Consider the following 17197-nt stretch of genomic DNA (forward strand, 5'->3'; position numbering starts at 1 on the left):
TCTTCCATGAATTTGCCTTAATTTATTTTAAAGCTCTAAGTAGGTAGCCAGCATCACCACATCTTGCGGTAGCAAATTTCATCACTTTAACTACACATTGTGTAAAGAAGTACATCCTTTTATCTGTCCTGAATCTGCCCCAAACCTAGAGTGTTTGCCAAAAGGCTGTGATTTAAAGTCCTTAAATCACAGATACACAGCAATTAAAAACAAACAGCGTTACTGACTGATTTCATCAAGCCGTAGCTGTACTTATATTAAAAAGCAGCCTGTAGAGATTTTTTAAAAAATGTATCTTCCATTAAACTGAAGACCGAAATTAAAAACCAGCAGATTATATGTTTTTGATGGCATTAGTCATGTTGAGTTTATTTATATACCACATTTACCCCAAATACCATTTGGACTCAAAGCAGTGCACAGGGGGAAAACCCACTTAAATGCAATTGTATGATGATCGTAATATATAATAAATAGGATAATATCATTGCAGCACTCTCAACTGAACAACCAACATTTCGTAATGTGTGTGTTTGAGTGTGCGTGAGAGCATTATGTTGACCAATATGTTTGTTAACAGTTAGGTCCCCAACCCTGGTTCTGTGTGAGAGAGGTGCCGAGAAACTTCTCTGCACCCATTGTCTCTGCACTAGGAATGGGGGGGGGGGAGTGGGGTCCTTCCAAATGTTGTGGAACTACAACTCACATCTGCCACAGCCAGCATGACCAATAGCACGGAAAGATGGAAGCTCTATTCCAGCAATATTTTGAGGGCTGCAGCTTCTCCATTCCTGCTGTACTAATTTTATAAGCATCCATCTTTCCCCCTTACTCAGCTCCTCCACCCTCCAAGTTTAAAAAGCCCCAAATGTTGTACCAATCCCTCCACTGGGTGACATTACACGGCTCAGGACAGTAATGTGCTCCTATATGCCGTTACGCGTATGAATGAACTGGCTGATGGGCCACTCTAAATGAGGCCTTCAGATCCGTGCAGCGGATATCTGTAAAGCTGTGTTTCATTAACGTGTTGTCTTGCAAAGGTTCTGCGGAGGTGGGATAAACAAGGTAGATCTTTTTACACAGTACAGAAGATTAGTACAAGGTTATAACCTTGCGATAAATGTTTGTGGGCAGCAGGTGCTTCCGTTGATTACGTTTCTACTCTAATTATCGAAGGAATAGCCCCTCTCCCATTGTGATAGCTGTGGTGGTGATTAACTCATACACAATTACATCCTCTCCTCCCTCCCCCCTCCCAACCGCCACCCCACAAAGTCACACCTTATTTTTCCCTGCAGCCTTAGCTTGTTAGATCACATTTTTATAATATGCACTGAACCATGATGTTGTCGGAAAACCTCAGGAGATTCCTAGTCAGTGTTGTGTACTGAGTACTGAAAACGGGGTGCGGGGTGATGACCATTAAAATCCTACCTGTGTGAATAAGGGCACAGCAGTTTGCAGACATATGGAGAGAATATTTCCCTTGAGCTGATTTAGGCTGGGACATGTTCATAAAACACATTTGCAGTTTAACCACTGCAGTGTTTGGGTTTTTTTTTTAATCAGAATATGCCAATGAGCTGTATCATATACTAACGATCTCCATCCTACCCAAGAGGACAATGTATTTTTGGTCCACGTCCAGTCTTTATACCCCCACCTCAAATTTGCAGTGCTTCTATGTGTGAGAGAGGACAAAAAGAATCTTGTGGGACCTTAAATTAATCTATTTGTTATAGTGTAAGCTTTGTGGTGGGACTCAGGTGGCGCTGTGGGTTAAAGCCTCAGTGCCTAGGGCTTGCCGATCGAAAGGTCGGCGGTTCGAATCCCTGCGGCGGGGTGCGCTCCCGCTGCTCGGTCCCAGCGCCTGCCAACCTAGCAGTTTGAAAGCACCTCCGGGTGCAAGTAGATAAATAGGGACCGCTTACCAGCGGGAAGGTAAACGGCGTTTCCGTGTGCGGCTCTGGCTCTGGCTCTGGCCAGAGCAGCGATGTCACGCTGGCCACGTGACCCGGAAGTGTCTCCGGACAGCGCTGGCCCCTGGCCTCTTAAGTGAGATGGGCGCACAACCCCAGAGTCTGTCAAGACTGGCCCGTACGGGCAGGGGTACCTTTACCTTTACCTAAGCTTTGTGGTTATCGTAAGATTCATGAAGTGAGATCTTCAGTGAGGCAAGCTGCCTCATACTGAGTCAGACCATTGCTCCATCTAGCACAATATTGTTTACACTGACTGGCAACAGCTCTCCAGGGTTTCAAGTAGGAGTATTGCCCAACACTACCTGAAGCTGCCGGGGATCAAACTAGGGACTTTCGGCATGCCAGGCCCTTCTGCTTTCTGTTCTTGTAATGTGTTCCAAAGGATGAATTTTGTTTTAAATTTCATTTAGCAAAATAGCTTACATGAGTTTAATACCTTTATTAAAAATAACAAAAAAACCAAAAAAAAACTTTAAAAGCAGCAGACAACACTATTAAAAAAATACTTAAAATCAACTGTTTTACAAACAAATATAAACAATAAAATCATATGCCTGGCTTAGTTGGACAGCTCAGTTGGTTAAAGCATGGTGCTGATAATTCCAGTGTTGTGGGTTTGAGCCCCGTATGGGACAATTGTATATTGCTGCATTGCAGGGGGTTGGACTAGAAGATCTTCAGGGTCCCTTTCAACTATACAATTCTATGATTCTATGATTCAGCTGGCCTAAACAACAACAACAAATTAGGCAGACAGAAAACAATGCAATGAAGATGCCTGCCTAATATTAACATGAATTATACATTGAACAAGGTAATTGTGGCACGGAAATCATTTCACGCTAAAAAGTTGTGGGTTGCATGTGAATGATGCAGTAATAAGGTTCAGGGCCAGCTGCTTTTCTGGGAGGGTGTCAATCCCATTAGAAAGGCCCATGGGCACCCAGTTGCATGATCCAAAAAAAGTACTGCATTATTCACAAAGAGCCAGCGGTTATGCTGAATTCTTCTCCAGAGAAGCAGTGTTCATATCACTAGAATCTCTGTTTAAAGGGACAAGGTAGAAAATGATGGGGAGAGACCTCAGATGATATTTGCGAAGAATCAAATCAGAGTAGACTATACTGGCTCAGAGCAGAATGAAGTTGGTGGGCAGCACCTCAACATTTGCCCCAATGGACCAGCCGCCACTGGCATCCTTCACGAAAGAGAGAGAATGCCACAAGTATTTAGGCACATAGCTCTTTATTACTCTTCAGCCCATCAATTCTGCCATACCCGTACCCTTCTTTTAATTTGCAATCCATCATTTGTAAAGATTATCGGCCTTGCCCTGGATTTGCTTCTTGCTTCTCATGTCTTAGACTGATATGTTGGTTAAACAGTTTTTACAAAACGATTTGTCTTCATCTTGCTTTGGACAGATCTCCATGCGTTCTACAATGGCAAAACCCTTCAAGGACCAAAATTACTTTGAACTCAAGCGGCAATGCCTTGAAGAAGGCAAGCTCTTTGAAGACCCTGAATTTCCAGCTTGCGATGCATCTCTCTTCTACAATACTCCTCCACAGGGGAGAGTGGAATGGAAACGCCCACAGGTATTTGTGAAGTATCCATCCTACTTGAGTCTGATTATCTCTATTGTTTGGCTGAATTCTCACCTATTAATAAGCTGGCTTTGGCATAATGTATCTCAGTTTATTGAGACAAGCTGTGCCCAAGCCTTGTTTACCACCTCTTCCTTGCTCCCTCTTGGTGTGCCCTGGATTTCCTGGGTCCCCTGTTATGTCTGAACCAGGATCTATGGTTACCAGGATCACATTGGGTGAAATTGCATTCAGATATAAATTTCCCAAATCCCAGTAACCTCAGTTTCCCAGTTCTAATGAAGCAGGAATCCATGATTAATTAACCCATGAGGTCTTCAACTGTGGCATGCTGTGACAGGAGGAGGAAAGAGAGAGACTGTGTGGACAAGGCTTGGGCATATTGTGGCTTAATAGGATGAGATATATTAGATCTGCACAGGGCCAATATATGTTTGTTCTTCTTTTCCAAGAGGTGGGAGAGAGTATGGATTAATTCAAGCCAGATTTGAGTCAGGAACAGTTTTTCATGATTGGAGTCACTGCAGGGATATGTTAAGTGCTGGTAAAGGAGGGCTGATTTTGACCATGTGCAGAGGGCCTTTTATTGTTCTCCACCAGGACCTGACCTGAGACACTAGCCTCGGGGATGGCTGTATAAGACTATCTACTCAACAATCCTCAGCTGAAACAAATAATAAAAATGTTTCATCTTCATTTTTAAAGTTGGCATCATTGACCCACATGGCCAATGTTGCTTTAATAGTGTGTGGGGTTGTTTTTGTTTGAGAGCGGGGAGTTATTCATGGGGAAATTACATCAGGGTTCAGCAAATCAGTACGATTCAATAAATCATCTTAAATGATTGAGATACATCATGTGTGCAAATTGTGCCCCTTGTGATTGCACAACTTTCTCCTCCAGGAAACAAATGATGTAGCCCTAATCTTGACAATGTTTAAGGAAAAAAGCTTTAGATATTTTTTATTTCTGTCCACTTTTAAATGCTGAAGCTTTTTATTAAATGCTTTTATTCATTGCCCTTGTATTAATTACTGCCGCTCAATTTTTAGGGGGTATGTTTGTTTTAACTGGATAATTTATTATTACTACTGCTACCGTCACCCTAGAAGGGCAATTGTGCTATAATCCAAAGGCAAGGCTCATCAGCATGGTGCCTATACATGCAATGGTGCCCTTGATGTCTACCCCTGGTATCTACAAAGCCTCCGAGCCACCCCTCCACTGCCCCATTAAGCATTAAGTTGTGGAGGTGCTGTAGGTGGGCTTTTCTGAGTGCACTGATTTCTTATTTAGAATTGACTAGGCAAGAGCCTAAAGCGAAACACCTTACTTGTTTTATATTTAAAGTTCTATTGCTCTTGTCGCTTTCAAATTTGGTTTCTTTAGTCACATTCGTTTGTATTTATGATTCTGAGTTGTAACAAGCCACAAGATAGCCAATTATTGTTAATATTATTGTCTTATAAATTAGTTACTGTACATCTGTGGTAGCTGAAGGTTTTTGCATATTTTGGAAGTATCTATATATAAACAACTTATAGTATGAAATTCCTTCACCCTTGTATTTTCGGTAGTAAGAATGACTAAAAATAGTTTTCATGCAATATTCTTTTCCCGTATATATATATATATATTTTTAGCTACAAGATTAGATCAGAACATATATTTATTTTTGCATACATTTATCTTTTGAATACATGTGCAATTACTGCTTTGAATTTTATTGTGTCCTTCATGGGTTGTGCAAACCGCTGTTCTGAATAATGCTTTTTAAAGGGTAGCGGCTGCTTGGGATGAGTTTATAGAACCAAGTGGGACAGTGTCCTGAAAAAGTTGAGGAACCACTAGCATAGATCATGGACTGATCCCAGTATATTTTGATGTAGGAGAAATATAATTTCACACACAGGCTAAAATTGGGCAGTGTTTCAGAATTTAAATTAAAAACTATTTTCAGATATTCCTTTTTGAAACTTCAAACCACAAACCAGGCAGCGAATTTCAAGTCCAAGCTGTAGCGATGTTGCTGATGTTAATAATGCATTGGTTTGTTAAGCCAATCTGGTTTGTTAAGTCAAGACAATATCAGGGATTGCACGACTCTCTTTTATCACGGACCAAAACTGTATTTAAACTTGGATGTAAAATGACATTGATTTCAATTTCGATCTGTATTTGTCACACTCCGTACTATTTCCATTCTGCCGCTGTTGTCATTTTGGCTCAGCTCTAGTTTGACATTTATTTATTTATATTTATTTAATAGAATTAACATGCTACTTAACATGCTACTTAACATGTTATTTACTTGTAAGTGGTTTGCATAACATATACTATAATTACTGGTACGATCAGATGTTAAATACAAGGTCACTTACAAATGCATATAAATAAAACCAGCACTTACAAAAAAGCACATTCTAAAATAATATTGCATGTGAAATTTACATAAATTGCTTAAACAACTTTTTCTTTAGCAGATGCTGAAAACAAAGAACAGCGTCCTAATATTTCTGATAAGGGGAACATTTTTGCACTTATTTAGCAAATGTCTTTGACTGCGCAGGATGGATGTTGTTGAAACCGTCGGCATGTATTCATTTACAATGATTCTGTTCCCCCTCCCTTTCTCCCAGGATAGAACTGAAGATGGTAGCCATGAGAATTCAGTATCGGTTGCCTTCCTCTCAATTCCCTCCTCAGATCATAGCTGTCAATGTTTCTCTTTTTTTAAAGGAAATTCCCTTATTCCAAATAGGATTCCTCACAAGAAAAGGGAAAAGTTGACAGCTATGCCTCAGATTCATTATTGGTCTGCCTCAGGGCTGCGGCATCTTTCTTAGCTCAAAAGTCACATTGCCTCAAGGGAAGCCTTCTTGGGGCTTCATGCGCCAGGGGTGGACAGGGCCAAAGCCAAAAACGGCAAGGAAACAAACGTAACTCATATCTTTGTACAAACTCATTTCAGCCATGAAAACAAACTAGGGGGAGGCGGGACACATTGATGCAAGGGACACAATGATACACCAACAATATTTCAATATCGAGAAACGTTATTTGTGTCGTGACATCACTAAAATGTGTCTATACACGTGTGAGTACGACAGTTGCGACCACGCTGCCCATCAGTTCCCTGTTGGCATTTGATGGGAGTAGATGTGTTTTTAATGCAGCCAACTGAAAAATTACGTGAAATGTAAAAGTGTTCCAATGCTGTTTTATGTTGTTTTGTTAAGATTTAAAAATACCAAAGGTAAGTTATCCCACTCAGTAATCAGGATTGCATGTAAGTGTAAATAAGTTCAGTGGTTTTATTAATAAGTTTTAGTTTTATGAAAATGGCCGTTGGGGCACTTTGATACACTAAGACACGGGGCACATTGATACGTATAAAAGTGCCTCGCTAGTGTACAATAGTTCCCCAATATACAAGTTTACATGGAATCTCTAAACTGATTTCCTACTCGTGAAATTTGAAAAGAAAAAAACCTGTTGTTTACTACATGGGCAAAGTTATTTCTAAATATCTGATTATCAAGTGTCATATCTCCGGGGAAAAACAGGATCTTGTATGTTTGTCTTCCCCATTGTAGAAGATAAGGCAAGCATTGATTTCAAGGATGTTGTTTTGCAGTTGCCAAAACCAAATTTCTCAAAGGGCGCATCTCGAACATCATCTCTTTATACTTTTTCTTTTGACTTCAGTGGATATAATGTGCAATAGAAGCTAAACGTTAAGTAATTATCTTGTTTTTTTATAAGCATTTTGTTTAAATTACTATTTTTTGACTACCTAACATGAGTTCTTATGCTTTCAAAAGTTTTTCCAAAGTTTTTTAAAAATATGGATAGGTGCTTGAGGAAAGATTAATATAAGTTTTGATGTTGTGTTAAGAAAACCTGCCATAAAGTCTATATGTGTGAAACATTGTTAGTTTTGATACGTAATTTAGATTTTAAGTAACAAATTGTAAGGCTGATTATGATCTCTCACAATAAAAAAATATTTTTTTCATTATTTTTTTCTAAATAATTACCATTCTCAGACAATTTACGTTTTGTATCAAAGTCCCCCATCCACTGTATCAAAGTGCCCTGTAGGTGGGGCAGAATGATACAAAACCCTTTTTTTTTTACTCAAGTCATTATATTCTCATTATCTTCTAACTTCTTTTGATTGCTATTATTATATTAATTAGTTATGACATGCATAAAGCAAATTTTTTAATTATTTGACTCATTTTGGTACATAAAACATGAGATTGAATTTTTCTGCATCAGTCAGCCCCACTTCCCCCTACGCACAAACACATACATCTCCACCCACATAAGCAAGAGGCATCACTATCACAGTTCAAGGACAAATTCTAGCCAGGCAAAAGCACTTGAGGAAGATCTGAAGCAGGGCTAGTGAAGAGGGGGACGTGCAGAGAGTCCCAAGTCCAGACAGAAAGAATGATGGAGGGCTGCCTTTGGCCTCAAGGACTTAAACTGACACCCCCCTTTCAAGTGAGGTTCTGAGATGGCTACTGAGAGACTCTTCTTTTTTCTTTGCTGTGATTAAAGTAAAGGTAAAGGGACGGCTGACCATTAGGTCCAGTCGTGACCGACTCTGGGGTTGCGGCGCTCATCTCGCTTTATTGGCCAAGGGAGCTGGTGTACAGCTTCCGGGTCATGTGGCCAGCATGACTAAGCCGCTTCTGGTGAACCAGAGCAAGCACACGGAAATGCCGTTTACCTTCCCGCTGGAGTGGTACCTATTTATCTACTTGCACTTGACATGCTTTTGAACTGCTAGGTTGGCAGGAGCAGGGATCGAGCAACGGGAGCTCACCCCGTCGCGGGGATTCGAACTGCCGACCTTCCAATCGGCAAGTCCTAGGCTCTGTGGTTTAACCCACAGTGCCACCAGAGACAAATCTTTAAATGGGGGGTTGCTCAAAGGATGTCTTTCATTTCATTTTATTAAAATGCAAAAGGATCTCTCTTGATATAATCATCATCATCTGTATTTTGTTTAGATGTTACTGTGTTAGGATTTTAGTTGCGTGCTGGGTTGTTTATATTCTCATTTAGTTTTGTTATGGCGTTCGGTCAAAACAGTATGATTGTTAAAGCTATCTTGAGAATAGGAACTAGGAAATCAGGGCAAGCAGTTCCCCCACCCAAGATTTCCACTCCTTTGTTTTCCATGCTGTTGTTCTGCTTTGTGTTCTACTCCTCCTGAATGTGGGCTGAATGAGAACATGCAAGTTTGAATTGGGAGGCAGAGAAATTCAGACAGAGAATGGCAAGGTTTTGAGCTGTGAGTTTGCCTGGAGTAGAAGCAGCTTGGAGTAGGGGGCCTTAGGGACCCATCCTGTTGCTTTTCAAAGGGGGGGAATCTTGCAGAACCTGCAGTTTTGCTGTCTATTGTTGGAGGTTGTTTGCTTCCACTGCTTGCATATTATTATTATTATTAATTATTACATTTATTTATACCCTGCCCCCCCAGCCAAGGCAGGGCTCAGGGCGGCTAACAACCAATAATAAAACAAGTTGTTTGAAATGCAACTTAAAAAACAAGATTAAAATACAACATTAAAACATTAAAATGCAGCCTCATCACAGGAGGAGAAAGGAAAAAAGAAAGAGGGGGCGTGAATCAAACTGATTCTAAGCCAAAGGCCAGGCAGAACAACTCTGTCTTACAGGCCCTGCAGAAAGAAATAAGATCCCGCAGGGCCCTGGTGTCACGAGATGAGTGTTTCACCAGGCTGGAGCCAGTGTTGAAAAGGCCCTGGCTCTGGTTGAGGCTAATCTGACTTCCTTAGGGCCCAGGACCTCTAGGGTGTTGGTATATATGGACCTTAAGGTCCTCCGTGGGGCATACCGGGAGAGGCGGTCCCGTAGGTACGAGGGTCCTAGGCTGTGTATTGTTTCAGGTTTGGGGGGTCAATCTGAGTCCCTTCCAGTTCTTGGGGTCCTGTATTAAAGTCTAATGGAGGATTCTATTGCTGAACTAATCAAACAAGTTCCTTTATGAGATAACCTGTAGCTGGCCACTTAAGCATTCTTATCGGCATCCCAAAAGGATGAGTTGGGTTGCCAGAGCTACAACCAAGTAATGGTGCCCTTCTGGCTAATGGGTGGATCTTCCAACCCCCTCACCTGGCTGGTACTTAGGACAATAGGCAGAAAGCAGTGTCTGTGAGCTGAGTGAGTGGGCAGAAGCTAGAGAGTCAGAGACATGTTTGGGGCTCCCCTGGCAACCTAATGGGGAAGCAAGATCTGTTAGGGTGTTAATGCTGTTAGGCTCAGGTTGTATATATGCATATATAAACCATATGCCCTAAAGGCACCACAGTTTCTGTTGCCCCTCGTTCCAAGGAAGCCTGGAACCCCTGGGCTCAGAGATTGGGGTGGGGTGTAACATCACTGTATACATAAACTATATTCCAGTGCTCTCTTACACAGAGGAAGCTAAATTCTGTAGGGTTTGACCAAGTCTTCTCACTACTCAAGGAAGTGAACATGTTTTAGAATGAAGAAGCAAAGTGTTCATGTGGCAGGGAACTTGAACAGAGTACCTGTTTGTAAATGAAGGGCAAGCCTCTGTTGAGGCATTGGAGAGAGTTCATGAATCTTATTAATCTGGATCTCAGGCCAGTTTCCTTTCAACACTGGGAGATACTTGCTAGATTATTATTATTATTATTTTGTTAATGTGAACCTGCAATCTGGGAGAATGGAAACAGCATTTTGCAAATTATGAATCAAATATTGCCATGTTGTTCCAGCCTCTGAATTCTGGAAACATCTTTTTGAACGTGGGTATGTTCCAATTTGAAATGCCTTTCAAGTGCTGGAGTAGAACTGGCTCACAGTTATTGAGTTGCTAAATAGTTTTATGAACGGAAGAGATCTATCTAAAACCTTCTGCCATTCATATCTTTAAAATCATGTTTAGGGAAGTTTTTAATGTTTGATCTTTTACTGCATTTTTAAAAATCCTGTTGGAAGCTGCCCAGAGCGGCTGGGGAGGCCTGGCCAGATGGGCGGGTATAAGTAATAAATTATTATTATTATTATTATTATTATTATTATTATTATTATTATTATTATTATAACAACCCCAAAATAGACACACATACCTCAGTTGGCATCAAGTTGCAGTGACTAAATCAATTGCTAATACAGTGGTACCTCGGTTTATGAACTTCATCCGTTCCAGAAGTCCGTTCTTAAACCAAAACTGTTCTTAAACCGAGGCGTGCTTTCCCTAATGAGTCCTCCTGCCACTAGTGCCATTCTTAGACTGAGGTAAAGTTCTCAAACCAAGACACTATTTCTGGTTTTGCGTAGTTTGAAAACCAAATCATTCTTAAACTGGACTGTTCTTAAACCGAGGTACCACTGTATATAAAATAACCCTGTTCTGCTCTAAAACTTCTCCCATATCTTCAGGGATAATGTTTGTTCTCAAATGCCAGCACTCAAATAAATAGTAATAAATTATTATTAGAAAATTAGTAGTGTGTGAGATTATTAGCCTCTAACAGACCAAGTGACACATTTCTATAAAATCCTATAAAAAGACTCTTAATGGTACAATCAGACATGGAAGAGTCCTTCTCTGTCATCATACAACAATCTTGTTTTCTTCTTCCCCATAACCATCCATCTTCATTGATCCTTAGCTTTATATTTCTGCTATGCTAAAACAGATATTCCAGGTTGCTCTTAGACTTGGATAGGCTATCCCTAGACAGGAAGGTGTTAAACGCATGTGGTGGCTTAAAAATAAACCAGGAAGGTTGGCTTATCTTGCAGAGATGCATATGGCATACAAAAGGAAGCTGTTAAGATGCGTTGCCATAGCAACTGCATCTTCAGTGGCAGCAGCAGGCCACAAATATGCAGCTGTAATGTAGTCAAATTGCCAGCTGTGTGTGTTCGTGTGTGTGTGTGTGTGTATGCGGGGTGTGTGTGTGTATACATATGCATATATATACATATACATATATATACATACACATACACACACACACACACACACACACACACATATATATATATATGGGGGGGTGTAACAAAGCAGTCACAGCCTTACCTCCTACCAAACACAACTTTAACCTTAGTAGTCTCAAGATCATTTAAAGCAAAGAATACAAAATTGTATGCCAAAATTGTATTTTGTATGTACAAAATTGTATGCCAAAATTGTATTTTGTATGTACAAAATTGTATGCCAAAATTGTATTTTGTATGTACAAAATTGTATGCCAAATTTGTATTTTGTATGTACAAAATTGTATGCCAAATTTGTATTTTGTATGTACAAAATTGTATGCCACAAAAAAGAAAAAAAAAATCTGCATTTTGTGGGAAATAAATAAAATGACTAAAGCAAGGGGGAGGAACCTTCAAGCCTAGTCCTCAGAACATTCCCCAGAACATTCTCCTCTCCAGGCTGTACACCTCACTGGTCCTGATCATGGCTCTTGCCTGCCTAGATAAAGGCTAGAGAGCTGTGTGAGCACGTGCTGTATAAAGGTAAAATTCACATTTGTTGCTTTGTCCAGTTTTGCCTCTGGCCTCACCCACTGCTGGCATTTGGCCCTTAGAAGGTTGCCCAGATGGGAATGTGGCCCTCAGAGCTGAAAAGGTCACTGATCTCTAAATTTAAGACTCCTGCGAATGCAAGGTATGTTCCTGCTCTTCTGGCTTCATTCACATCCTTCTATTCAAGCTCAGCTGTGGTCAGCGGCAGAGAAGTACTGACAGAGAAATAGCAGTTTAAAGTACAGTGGTACCTCTGGATACGCACACCTCTGGTTGTGTATCCTTCAGGTTACACACACGGCAAACCCGGAAGTGACAAAGTTTCAGTACAGAAAGAAGGACGTTGGGGCAGGCTCTGTTGTGTTGGCTTTTTGGTGTTGTCTTCTGTGTTGTACCCATATTTGCTATTTCTCTTTGTTAAAACAAAAGCAGCAGCAACAATAACACTTCCCAACCTATTCAGACCACTCCCACAGCTTTCCACTCTCAGTCTTCTGCCCTTTTAGCTCCCATGCCATAGCCAGTGAAGTTGTACAACCTGTCTTCTGTTTTGCATCCCTGCCCAACCCTGCCTTCATGCGAATCCAGGATTATGATTTACTACTACAGAGCCTCCCACAGAGACTGTGTGATGAAAGCCTTACACATTTATATGTATAAAAAGGTAAAGGACCCCTGACAGTTGAGTCCAGTCACGAACGACTATGGGGTTGTGGTGCTCATCTCGTTTTACTGGCTTCAGACAGTTTTTCCGGGTCATGTGGCCAGCATGACTAAGCCGCTTCTGGCGAAACCAGAGCAGCATACGGAAATACCGTTTACCTTCCCGCCGGAGTGGTACCTATTTATCTACTTGCACTTTGATGTGCTTTCGAACTGCTAGGTTGGCAGGAGCAGGGACCGAGCAACGGGAGCTCACCCCATCGTGGGGATTCGAACCGCCAACTTTCCATTCGGCAAGCCCTAGGCTCAGTAGTTTAGACGACAGCACCACCCACGTCCCTTTATATGTATAGGAAGATATTATTAGAAGTTGGAAGCTGTTTTTACTCTAAAGAATATATTTGCTTTGTTTTGTCTTGGACTTTGCATTCTTTGTCTGAGTCTATTCCTCTTGAATCAAATCCAGTGGCTAGATAGAGTTTGAGTAGCCAGTTCCATGACATGTACACAGGGTCCCACCCAAATAGCCAAACAAAAACACACATTTTCCTTTGCTTACTTAATTCTTTTTGGCATCTTACTTAATCATTTCTGCTGTAGCCACCAACCCCTGCCAAGATCTGAGTCCAGGGTGCTTTCAGCCCTTATCTCCAATAGAGAATAATTGCTATTTATTTTTAAATTAGGCCACCAATCATGTTGAAATGTTGAACAACATCTTTTCCTCCTCCTCTCCCTCTTTCTGTTTTTTGTTTTTAAGCAATAGGCAAAACCTGCCTATCTTGGCTAAATCTCACAAAAAAATTAAGGCCTTGCCCAACATTTTGCCCAACCTCAGGAGGTCCTGCACCCTATCTAAGCACTCAGTCATGAAAACTATTATTATTATTTTGCTATTTATTTATTATTGTATTATTTTATTTTGTTAATAATAATAATTGCCATTCTGAGAGAACAAGGGAGGCATTCATGGTAAGTTCCAGCACCTCTTTTTCTAGGAAAACAGGACTGCCTATACCTGTAGATCTCAGGGCAGTTCACAACTTAAAATTACAGTATAAAAAACTTAAAATACATGATAAAAACAAGACAACCCAATAATCCCCCCTTCCACAACACATTTAAAAGGGCATCAAGTGCCAATTAGCCAAAGGCCTGGTTGAAGAGGAATGTTTTTGCCTGGCGTGTAAAGGTGCATAATGAAGGTGCCAGCTGAACCTTCCTGGCAAGAGCATTCCACAAACGGAGAGCCACTCCTGTCTGCTACGCTGTTCTTCCCTCAGGCAGCTGTCGACCATGTGAGGAGCCTCCATGGATATCATGCAAGGGGTCCAGGGAATTTGTACGACTACATAACCCTTTTCTGCCTATGTTGCCTCTTCAGACAACATAGACTTGAAGAGGACTCTTGTTTCTATCATGGTCTCAGTTTGAGGTAAACCTAGGCCTAATTTCTAATATACTGGATTTTGCCTCACATTTGGACAAATATTGACTAATTTGGTTTATGACCTGCCCTTCAACAGATTCCGGGAGCAGCTCACAAAAGGCTAAAGTTACATTAATTATCCCATAACAGGAAAGAGCAGCAGAAAAGCAGACGGCTAAATGTAAAGCAGGCACCATTCACAGCAGCAGTAAGACATTTTAAATATTATTCTTTACAGTGGTACCTCGGGTTAAGAACTTAATTCGTTCCGGAGGTCCATTCTTAACCTGAAACACCACTTTAGCTAATGGGGCCTCCTGCTGCTGCCGCGCCGCCGGAGCACGATTTATGTTCTCTTCCTGAAGCACTATTTCTGGGTTAGCGGAGTCTGTAACCTGAAGTGTATGTAACCTGAAGCGTATGTAACCCGAGGTACCACTGTGTTAAGTTTCTATACTGCCCTTCCTCCGAAGATTACAGGGAAGTGTACAATATAAAAACACAAAAAATCATAACACTAACAAACAAAAACAGTATCACCCACTCTGTAGACGCATACACAATTTAGAAGGCCATGTATTGTTTAACTAGACAAATGCCTGGGGGAAGAGGAATGTTTTTGCCTGGCACCTAAAGATGTATAATGAAGGCACCAGGTGAGCCTCCCTGGGGAGGGCATTCTACAAGCAGGGAGCTACCACAGAAAAGGCCCATTCTCATGTTTCAACCTTCTGAATCTCTTGTGAAGGGGGCACACAAAGAAGAGCTTCATCTTATGATTGCCGGGTCTAGGTTGGTTCAAATAGGTAGAAGTGGTCCTTGAGGTATTGGGTCCTGAGCCATTTAAGGCTTTATAGGTCAAAACCAGCACTTTGAATTGGGCCCAGAAACTAATTGGTAGGCAGTGCAGTCAGGTCAGAATCGATGTAATATGCTCAAATCATCTTTTCATGATAACACACCAACCCTAGATTCATTCTGTTGTTTGTTTGTTTATCTATTTAGTTTTTTATCCTATCTTTCCTCTAAAAGACATCATGGCTGGTAAAAGCTATCAGTTCAAAACTGCAATAAAATAAAATGCTGTGATAAATTCTAATTTAGGAAGATTATCTGCCTATTGCATTGAAAATAGCTCACAATTGCATAGCTGAGGAAGACCGTTTGGTGGGATTTCATTTCTTATGTGTCAATTTTAGATATATAAAACTGTCTTCCTGCAACCAAACTGCAAAATTTGGCTTTCATGATGCTTTTATTTGGCTTCCATGATGCTTTTATTTTTCTATACTATCTTCTTTCTATTTATTTGAAAAATATAACCTCTGTACTACAGTTCTGCAATTTTGATAATCATGGGGGTTTTCTTTGGCATTTTTTATGTTATGTTAATAAAAATTTAAATTAAAAATAAATAAATTTTAATGCTGCAGTTTCACATTGCTTTCACCCTCTGGAATGTATTTACTGTAGAGTGGCATTCAGCGGAAGGTTGGGTTCCATAGATTGTTCATGTAGAACATTCAGGTCAGCAGTAAAATGTCCTGAGAGACTGAGATATTCTCACTGGCTTCTTATTATTGCCATTTCTAACATTAGATTTGTATTCATTCATTATTTTGCTTAGAGACTGGTTGTGCTAGGTAGAAAGCAGCAAGAGACTGCTAGCATATCGTTCTTCCTGTTGGAGCTCAGGCCTTGATAACATGAAGCTTCACTATGCTATCAACCTTCCAGTCAAGTATATTCTACCTTGTTTCTGACCATTAAATTTGTTCATCCATTCCCCACCCCACATTAAAAACATTGACATTTGCAAGTGTTTGCAAAAATGCAGAAGAGTTCATATTCATCAGCAGGCTACCCCTGCAGACTTGTGCTGCTATATAGAGTAAATTTGTATAGTGATATTAACGCTTATGCAGAGTTCTGCCTAATGAGCTGTGACTCTACTGGCCATGCTGAAAATGCTAATTAAGAGGGGGGAAACAACTCTTTTCCTGTCAATATTTTCAGAGATGCCCACAGGCAAGTGAAACTGAAGGAATGTTGTTTTAAGGATCAACTATTTCAATTTTTCCCTATTTAGAAACTTAGTGTGTCTCCAGAAGGTTGCTTTTTGAGTAGGCTTCAGTCACATACTTGTGAATTTTGAGCTTTTGCACAAAAAATATTTCCCCAAAAGATAGGACTTTTGTGAAAGAAAGTGAAGGGTAGATGCAGCAGAAAGTGTGAGATGACACTTGTCACTGGAGAACAGGTGAGGTTCCTGCAGACTGGAAGCAGGCAAATGTTGTCCCGATCTTTTAAAAAAAAAGTGGGGAAAGAAGACCCAGGAAACTACCAACCAGTGAGCTTGATGTTGATACCAGGGAAGGCCCTAGAACAGATAATGAAACAGTTGCTCTGTGAGCAATTAGAAAAGGTTCCTGTGATTACTAAGACCCAGTATGTGTTTCTCAAAAACAAGTCATGCCAGACAAACCACATGTCTTTTTGATGAAGTTACAAGCTTGGAGGATCAGGGAAATGCTGTGGACATCTTGATTTCCGTAAGGTTTTTGACAACCCGCCAGTGATATTCTTGTGAACCTGGTAAAATGTGGGCTGGACAAGGTAACTGTTAATTGGATTTGTAGCTAGTTGACTGACCAAATTCAAAGAGCGTTCACAAATGGTTCCTTATCATTCTGGGAAAAAGTGACAAATAGGGTGCTGCAGGATTCTGTCGTAGGCACAATATTGTTCTTAAAAAATACCAAATCTAGTGTGCCAATGTCAATGCCAGGATATCTGTGACATCAGAAATTGTTTTGTGAATTACCATTGTTAAGTACGAAATTATCACTTCACTTTTCTTCTTTTCATTTCCTTGGGAGCTCTCTTTTTACAATCCCCATGCAACCTCGGGCCTGCAACTCAGGACAACACTTTTACGCATCTGAAAAACTGAACTGTAGTGCCTG

At 40.6% G+C, this 17197-nt stretch overlaps 1 protein-coding gene across 6 annotated transcripts in view; it reads left to right on the forward strand.

Moving 5' to 3' along the window:
• Positions 1–17197, forward strand: part of CAPN6 (calpain 6) — a gene marked incomplete at its 3' end in the record, with an annotated part of 69639 nt that overhangs the window by 14416 nt on the left and 38026 nt on the right. For all 6 annotated transcript variants that reach the window (XM_079961635.1, XM_079961634.1, XM_079961633.1 and 3 more), the window contains one exon: positions 3410–3583. In XM_079961635.1, coding sequence (XP_079817761.1) covers positions 3416–3583 — 168 coding nt within the window. In that variant the 5' untranslated portion in view covers positions 3410–3415. The remainder of the gene's footprint in view (positions 1–3409; positions 3584–17197) is intronic.

The sequence above is a fragment of the Podarcis cretensis genome (assembly GCF_951804945.1).
Source record: "Podarcis cretensis genome assembly, chromosome: Z".
NCBI lineage: Eukaryota > Metazoa > Chordata > Lepidosauria > Squamata > Lacertidae > Podarcis > Podarcis cretensis.